This window comes from Oncorhynchus nerka, linkage group LG6 (genome assembly GCF_034236695.1).
Source record: "Oncorhynchus nerka isolate Pitt River linkage group LG6, Oner_Uvic_2.0, whole genome shotgun sequence".
Classification (NCBI taxonomy): Eukaryota; Metazoa; Chordata; class Actinopteri; order Salmoniformes; family Salmonidae; genus Oncorhynchus; species Oncorhynchus nerka.
In genome coordinates this window covers 17305896-17315341 of record NC_088401.1, presented here as the reverse complement: position 1 = coordinate 17315341, position 9446 = coordinate 17305896, and the positions used below count along the sequence as shown (strand labels likewise).

The following is a 9446-nucleotide window of genomic DNA, read 5'->3' as shown; positions in this document are numbered from 1 at the left end:
CTCAAGTTAAAGTGAAAGTCACCCAGTAAAATACTACTTGAGAAAAAGTCTGAAAGTATTTTATTTTAAATATACTTAACTATCAAAAGTAAATGTAATCTCAAAAATATACTTCAGTATCAAAAGTAAATGTAAAAGTAAATGTAAGAAAACCAGAACGCACCATTTTCTTGTTTTTTTAATTAACAGATAGCAAGGGGAACACTCAAACACTTAGACATCCTTTACAAACTAAGCATTTGTGTTTAGTGAGTCCATCAGATCAGAGGTAGTAGATGACCAGGGATGTTTTCTTGATAAGTGAGTGAATTGTACTTATTTTCTTGTCCTGCTAAGCAATTAAAATGTAACGAGTACTTTTGGGTACCATGGCAAATGTACGCAGTGAAAGGTATATTATTTTCGTTAAGAATGTAAAAGTTGTAAAAAAATATATATATATAAATAGTAAAGTGAAGTACTTATACTCCAAAAAACGACTTACTTCTAAGTATTTTTACTTAGTTTACACCAGTGGATTTACCTGAAATGATGGAAAGCCGTTGCTGGTTTACATTGGGCCGCACTCTTTAACATGATGTGCATAACAAAGATTGGACCATCAACAAAAACAAACAGTGGAGTGCATCCCATCACATTCCACATGCATGTAGCAGTTAAAGTGGTGCTCAGGGAATGACTGCCTCATGCAACGTAAACAATGAAGTAGGTCGTCCTTTATTTGGTTGATGATAACAGCACAAAATTAAGGTCTATTTCCTCATTTAATTCTGGAAATCACAGCCTGTGGTTTTCTATCCACTGGCTGTTCTAGTCACTTTCCAACGTCCTCAGCAATAGCTTTGTATGCCTTGACACTTACATTTCACACAGCAGTTGAATAAACTCGATTTTAGAAAACGTTTGCATTAAAAGAACAACCTGAACATTTTACTAACTGTTTGGTTAGGGCTTATTGGTTTACCTTATTTATATAGGGCAATATGGATGTGTGTAATTGTGCTGTTATGTGTGTACTGTACTGTCTGCTTATCTGAATGTCACCCACACCCACTATTCTATTCTATTAAGCATTGTTGTGGCTGTGCCTTTAAGAGGTGGCCTGCCTGTCTCCCACAGCAGCAGAGGTTACTGGCAAGAGGAGAGTGAGTCATCAACCAAATTAGCTCCATATCAACGGACAGAACACACAGAATGGACAGAGCAGACAGAATGGACGGAACGGACAGAATGGACAGAGCAGACAGAGTGGACAGAGCAGACAGAATGGACAGAGCAGACAGAGCAGACAGAACAGACAGAGCAGACAGAGCAGAGAGAACAGACAGAAGAGAGAGAACAGACAGAAGAGAGAGAACAGAGAGAACAGAGAGAACAGACAGAAGAGAGAGAACAGACAGAACAGAGAGAACAGAGAGAACAGACAGAAGAGAGAGAACAGACAGAAGAGAGAGAACAGACAGAACACAGACAACAGAGAGAACAGACAGAAGAAAGAGAACAGACAGAACAGAGAGAAAGGACAGAACAGACAGAAGAGAGAGAACAGACAGAACAGAGAGAACAGAGAGAACAGACAGAAGAGAGAGAACGGACAGAACAGACAGAAGAGAGAGAACAGAGAGAACAGACAGAAGAGAGAGAACAGAGAGAACAGACAGAAGAGAGAGAACAGACAGAACAGACAGAAGAGAGAGAACAGAGAGAACAGACAGAACAGACAGAAGAGAGAGAACAGACAGAAGAGAGAACAGACAGAACAGAGAGAACAGACAGAGCGGACAGAACAGACAGAACAGACAGAACAGAGAGAACAGACAGAGCAGACAGAGCGGACAGAGCGGACAGAACAGACAGAACAGAGAGAACAGAGAGAACAGACAGAACAGACAGAACAGAGAGAACAGACAGAACAGACAGAAGAGAGAACAGACAGAACAGAGAGAACAGACAGAGCGGACAGAACAGACAGAACAGACAGAACAGAGAGAACAGACAGAGCAGACAGAGCGGACAGAGCGGACAGAACAGACAGAACAGAGAGAACAGAGAGAACAGACAGAACAGACAGAACAGAGAGAACAGACAGAACAGAGAGAACAGGCAGAACAGAGAGAACAGACAGAACAGACAGAACAGAGAGAACAGACAGAACAGAGAGAACAGACAGAACAGACAGAACAGAGAGAACAAACAGAACAGAGAGAACAGACAGAACAGAGAGAACAGACAGAACAGAGAGAACAGACAGAACAGAGAGAACAGACAGAACAGACAGAACAGAGAGAACAGACAGAACAGGACTTCCTCCACCACAACCACAGCTGAAAAAAGCACACTCTGCACTGCTCTGCACCAAAACACCCAAATGCCCTCTAAAAGCATTACAGCACCTCTGGCCATGCGGGACACTGTCAGTGGCCTGCCTGCCCTGAGTGATACAGATTCATCTCAATAAATCATCCAAGGTTAGGGGATGGGGGTGTGCGGATATTGTATGGATTTTAACTAATGCATTATTAGGGGTTGCAAAAGGACATGTATACAGTGCATAGACACACACACCGCTGATAATATTCCTTTAAAATAAAAAGTCACCAGCATGTATGAGGTTATGTCACATTATGTATCAATACAGTATTTGAGAGAAGGGAATTACAGCAGAGAGAGAGCGAGAGTGAGTGAGACAGAGAGAGACCCCTTGGGGGAGGTTGGATTGCAGTGTATGTATTAGAGGGCAAACCAGAACAGAATGGTAGTGTTCCAGGCCGCCTACATTACGCATATTATCGCATCATTATGTCATATTTCTGGGGTTCTAGTAATAGTAAACACTACTTCTGTATTTATAAAGATCTAATACAGATCTGATAGCTCTAAAATCTATATAAATGCTGAACTGAATTGAACAATTTGGTCATCTGCGCAACGTGTCTTCCAAATTAGGCCACCTGGAACGCTACCATTATCCAATCTGTCTGCGCGAGGGATCGTCGTTCTGGCCGTCACCTGTTAACGTCACGGCAGCAACATTAACATCCAGGCAGCAACGTTAAGACTTCCGTTTTTATATTTAGCCTTCAAAATAAAAATCTGCAATAATACGCTATGAGGATGATATGAAGTCAATCATTTTGCAGCTTTGCATAGCGCATAATGTTACAATTATGTTACAAAATTATAACTAAAGATGATTACTAATTTATATAAGGTGGAGCACATTGAGAAATTGTTGGAGCTAAAGTAAATGAATGTTAAGAACATATTGATCCCGCACTAAAGTCTATATATGGTGTTATTTATTGGGGGACTGTGGTCTAAATACCCAGCAGCCCATTCCATTGGTACCAATGCAATCCACTGTAGGCCTATAAATTACATATTGCCTTTTAGAGAAAAAGCAATGCTATGTGCTGATGAAAAAGTGAGGTTGGGATTACTCAGTAGGGTCTGTATAATCTATATATGCTGTTATTTCATGAGGGACTGAGGTTTAAATACCCAGCAATACTTTCTACTCCACACAATCCATTGGTCCCAAATGCAATACACTGTAGGCCTATAAATTACATAGGGTGAATTTAGAAAAAGTGGGACATCATACAAACTGGGACTGCTTAATCCTGATGCTTTTATTTAATGGTCTGACAAGTGTAAATCAAAACTAGTGTTACTCAACCGTTGCAGAGAAATCACATGATCTAAATCACGTCACTTCATCTATGTGACGTCATAAAACAGGACAAAGCAAGCTTCAGTTAGGAAGCTCGCCCCGCGAAGCACATAGTAAGATCAGTGACGTAGCTTTTAATGTTTTTATGTTAAGGTTATAAAACTGTCATAAATAATGCACTGTGCCAAATTGTGATTTAAATGTGCATACTATGTACTGGCGCATCAAAATAAAATATAAAAAGTATATATATTATCTTTCAATTTTGTAATTCCCGCTTTTTTTAGTTGTCCCGCTTTACCGAGCAAAGTTATCTCAAGTGTAACAGTTGAATAGGCTTTTCCAATGGAGGAAAGAGATCAGTGTACTTAGGTTAGGCAGCGCTCTGGTTCTTGTAGTACTGTTATCCTGTTTTGTACATGTATTCCAGAGTACAACGGCACCGAACTATAGTAGGCCTACAATTTACGTATAGTCCTGAATGAATCATCAATAATGATGAGTGAGAAATTTACAGACGCACAAATATCATACCACCCCAAAATGCTAACCTCCCTTGCTATTGTAATGGTGAGAGGTTAGCATGTCTTGGGGATATGATATAAAATGCTAACCTCCCCTGCTATTGTAATGGTGAGAGGTTAGCATGTCTTGGGGATATGATATAAAATGCTAACCTCCCCTGCTATTTGAATGGTGAGAGGTTAGCATGTCTTGGGGATATGATATAAAATGCTAACCTCCCCTGCTATTTTAATGGTGAGAGGTTAGCATGTCTTGGGGATATGATATAAAATGCTAACCTCCCCTGCTATTGTAATGGTGAGAGGTTAGCATGTCTTGGGGATATGATATAAAATGCTAACCTCCCCTGCTATTGTAATGGTGAGAGGTTAGCATTATCTTGGGGGTATGATATTTGTGCTTCTGTAACTTTTTCACTCATCATTATTCACGATTAATTCAGGACTATCCGTAATCATGGTAGCATCCACATTACAGTAGAAGTGTTAAGAAACATATTATATTCTTATTTACAATAAAAGTGAATCCAAAATTACACAATACATTATTTACCATTGATTTCTATTGGTCACAAAATAATACGAAACATAACCAAAACAAACTGCAAATTGCATCCAACATGTTTGTAGAGTCACACGATTGTTGTAATCATTGCGTGCTAGGAATTTGGAACCAAACACTAAACGGTTGACTACTTTAATACACATAAGTGAATTTGTACCAATACTTTGGGTCCTCTAAAATGGGTGGACTATGTACAAAAAGTGCTGTAATTTCTAAACGGTTCACCCAATATGGACACAAATTCCCTCAAATTAAAGCTGACAGTCTGCACTTTAACGTCATAGTCATAGTGTATAATTTCAAATCCAAAATGTTGGATTACAGAGCCAAGACAACAACAACAATGTCACTGTCCCAATAATTACGGAGGACACTAGATTCTACAGACCCTAGTGAGTAATGCTGCGTTCAAAACAGCTCTGAACTCTGAAAATGATTTGGTCAAATCATGACGCCAGTGAACTTCAGGTCAGAAAATTCGGAGCTATAGAAAGAGAACCGATTTCCAAAGTTGGAATTCAGAGTTGGATGACCGTTCAAATCGATTTTTCCCAGTCGGAGCTCGTTCTTTTTCGAGTTCCCAGTTGTTCTGAACGCAGAATAATCCCATACCCACTTTTCCTCGGCACCTAAGAAAAGTTTTCTCTCTATAAACGAATATGTATTTAATATACCGTGTATTGCATTGTGGGCATTTATATATCATGAATAAATACAGGTTAACTACACCTTTCTACTATTAGAAAGGTGTAGTTAATTGCCGAAATTCCGCGACCCGGAAATAATGTTTTAGTGTTGCTGACGAGACGCTGATGTGCCACACACCCACTGACTGAGGAAGGCGTAGATGAAACGCTATCACCTCCCTCCTTTGAGCTGTCAGTTGACAGCGCAACACCGAGCCGGAAGCATCGTAGGAAATAACACAGATTTGATAAACCGTAGATTTTAGATTTCTCCTCTTTGTCACTGCAATAACGGTTGGGACACTAGCATATTTTGAGGCTGACCAACGAACGCGTAAGAAACATAAAATCTAAAAGGACTGACTAGCTTTCTAGTTTAGCAAGCTATCGTTAGCTTTGGCCAGTGCAGCCGCTGCTCTGCAACAGCTAGCTAAGGACGGAGTGTGTAGTAGGCAGGCGAGCTCCGTTGCAATCTAAAACCTAAGGCAAATTGGAGTATCTAGCTAATACAGAAAAGACTACAGTTGTTTTTGATTGCTCGCTAACTAAATGCAGAGTGTAGGTGATCATTGAGAGGCTACTCTCCCAGCTCCAGAACGAACTGTCACTGACTGGGTGATATCCAGCCAATTGCCACTAAAGATGGCTACAGCGAGCAGCATTGCCGCATCTATTGCAAGCAAGACGAAGAAAAAACACTTCGTAGCTCAAAAAGTGAAGCTCTTCCGAGCCAGCGACCCTCTGCTCAGCGTCCTCATGTGGGGAGTCAACCATTCGGTGAGTCTGTCCATTGGGGTTGGTTAGTGGTGGTCAAATCGATGTTTTCATGACCCTGTACTACTAAACATAACGTTAAACTAGCTAGAAATAGTGTCAGCTATGTGTCAAAGTGTGATTTGACTTGACAGACTCGAGACTGTCAGGCGCAAATCAGGGATGACGGCTAGCAGTAGTTAACGTCCTGGCAATGCAAATTTGCACCTTATCGCAACAGGCTTGATTTTAAATTCCACTCGGCAACAATTCACTTCTAACTAGTTAACTAATTCGCCTTTCAGAGGGTGTTGGATAGATTGTCTGTAGTGTCTCGATTCTCCATTACTTGCCACACTGACTTTGGTCAATGTGAATTGCTGATAGAACAGTTGTAATAATAATAGTCAACTCTGCACTCTTGATGTGACATACTACAAGTAGCTTAGTGTGTGGGTGGGTCGGTGGTATAAACTCTCCGAGCTCTCAGGGTCCAGTATATTGAGAGAACAGATATTCCCATGTCAGAGAGCTTATCATCGATCCCTTCCTCAATGTCTCTTTCAGTCACTGTGACTGCACAGAAGGCACAGTAAGAGCCAAATAGTCTAACATAGGCGCACTGTCCCAATGTTTCATGACATAACATACTCATTTGCATTGGAACGAGAATGTTGCGATTGTTTGGGATATTGAAGTTCCAAACCTCAGTTTGCTGAATTCTTTCGCCTACATCTGAGTGTCTCTTCAAAATATATATATTCACCATTCAATTCTCTCTGCAATGCTACACTGGCCTTTTTTAAAGGAAGAGATGTTTACTGTACGTGTTCTATCTGGCATGCTAAATTGGAGGCTACAGACAAACTGAGGGGTTTTAAATAGTGAGCAGAGGTTATTTATTAGCTGGGCCTGAAAGGATTACCCCAGCCCAGCCAGCAGAGGAAACCAGAGTTTGCTTTAAACAGAACGTTTTCCAAGAATAAACCGTGGCTTTGTGTCTAAGAGTGAAGTGTTGGCCAGACAGTGGTGGTCTCTCCCCCCACCCCCCACAAAAGCTTGTGGAAGGCTCGCCAAAACATTTGACTCAAGTTAAACAATTTAAAGGCAATGTTAGTGTACGTGTTATACGTGTTACATGCCAGATAGAACACGTACACTAAACATCTCTTCCTTTAAAAAAGGCCAGTGTAGCATTGCAGATAGAACACGTACACTAAACATCTCTTCCTTTAAAAAAGGCCAGTGTAGCATTGCAGAGAGAATTGAATGGTGAATATGGTGATCATTCATATTTTGAAGAGACACTCAGATGTAGGCTAAAGAAGTTAGCAAACTGAGGTTTGGAACTTCAATATCCCAATTGAGGTCAGGGCTTTGTGATGACCACTCCAATACCTTGAGGCACAGTTGTATTTTTGTTTCATCAGACCAGAGGACATTTCTCCAAAAAGTACTATCTTGTCCCCATGTGCAGTTGCAAACCGTAGTCTGGCTTTTTTTATGGCAGTTTTGGAGCAGTGGCTTCTTCCTTGCTGAGCGACCTTTCAGGTTCTGTCGATATAGGACTCGTTTTACTGTGGATATAGATACTTTTGTACCGGTTTCCTCCAGCATCTTCAAAAGGTCCTTTGCTGTTGTTCTGGGATTGATTTGCACTTTTTGCACCAAAGTACATTCATCTCTAGGAGACAGAACGCGTCTCCTTCCTGAGTGGTATGACGGCTGCGTGGTCCCATGGTGTTTATACTTGGATACTATTGTTTGTACGGATGAACGTGGTACTTTCAGACGTTTGGAAATTGCTCCCAAGGATGAACCAGACTTGTGGAGGTCTACAGTTTTTTTTCTGAGGTCTTGGCTGATTTCTTTTGATTTTCCCATGATGTCAAGCAATGAGGCACTGAGTTTGATGGTAGGCCTTGAAATACATCCAATTCACTCAAATTATGTCAATTAGCCTATCAGAAGCTTCTAAAGCCATGACATAATTTTATGTAATTTTCCAAGCTGTTTAAAGGCACAGTCAACTTAGTGTATGTAAACTTCTGACCCACTGGAATTGTGATACAGTGAAATAATCTGTCTGTAAACAATTGTTGGAAAAATTACTTGTCATGCATAAAGTAGATGTCCTAACCGACTTGCCAAAACTATAGTTTGTAAACAAGACATTGGGGAGTTGTTGAAAAACGAGTTTTAATGACTCCAACCTAAGTGTATGTAAACTTCCGACTTGTATCTCAACCAACGTGTCCCTACCACAACAGTTTAGCCCTACATGAAATTCTATCCCAGTGGTAGTTTCCTTCGCCAGGCTTGTCGTGACCACACCTTGGACTGGAATACTTATGTTAGCTCCAGAGAGGGCTGGCTCAGTGGGCTTATGTGGTCCTCTTTAGTCTCTGACAGTATCTGGGTTTGATTCCCAGCCAGCTAGCCCTAGCCTACATGTCCAAACCTTTTGTGTTGTTGCATTGCCTAACACTCCACAGGGTGATGGATAGAATAGTTTTATGCCAGAAGCTGCTTGTTGTCCAGGTACCCACCTCCTGATCACCAGTCTCTTTCTTGTGGACTTTGCAACACTGCACTAACTGATCAGTTTAGAGCTTATTTCTTTCCGTACTGCTTAACCACTAGTTATTTTATTTGGGACTATAAAATGTTTTCAGTGTGAACTTAAACAACTAAAACCACATGTAAAGTATGTTGTTTACATCATCTTTAAGAACTAACAACCACCAAAATACAAACTAGACAGGCAGAATCTAAAATGTAAAGAATGTCATGGCATAGAGCCCCCATTTAATTTAGTTATAATTTGAGTCCCTCAGATAGCATAAGAGAACAATCTCTCAGCCCCATGACAAAATGTGTAGATTTTCAGTAAATTTGCTTTAAAACAGCCAAATCCTGCCTCTGTGGCCAAGAGGAGGGTCTGTAAAACGTTCAGTCGGAGACCACTCCATTGGCCACGCTCACTACCCCTACCCCTCCAACGCTAACTTTGCCACCTCTGCTATAAAATAAAATAAATCCTAGGGGAAACACTGTATTGAGGGTAATAGTTGAGGTTCTTGTAGAATTCTGGTTGGAAAAAGCCTGCTGATTGTGTGAGAGCTGCTGTCTTTCCCCAAGTTTGAGTAGGGGTCAGATGGAATGTCTGCTAGCGACAACACTGGAATGGAGAGAGGGGGAGGCCTGACAATGTGTACACACACACACACACACACACACACACT

General features: G+C 40.9%; 1 protein-coding gene across 3 annotated transcripts in view; it reads left to right on the top strand.

Annotated features, from left to right (window-relative positions):
- Nucleotides 1-5622: 5622 nt before the first annotated feature.
- Nucleotides 5623-9446, top strand: part of LOC115129317 (phosphatidylinositol 5-phosphate 4-kinase type-2 alpha-like) — a 45489-nt gene continuing 41665 nt past the window's right edge. For 2 of the 3 annotated variants that reach the window (XM_065019300.1, XM_065019299.1), the window contains exon 1: nt 5624-6225. In XM_065019300.1, coding sequence (XP_064875372.1) covers nt 6091-6225 — 135 coding nt within the window. In that variant the 5' untranslated portion in view covers nt 5624-6090. Of the gene's footprint in view, nt 6226-9446 lie in introns of all 3 variants that reach the window. The other variant, XM_065019298.1, reaches the window with a different exon arrangement.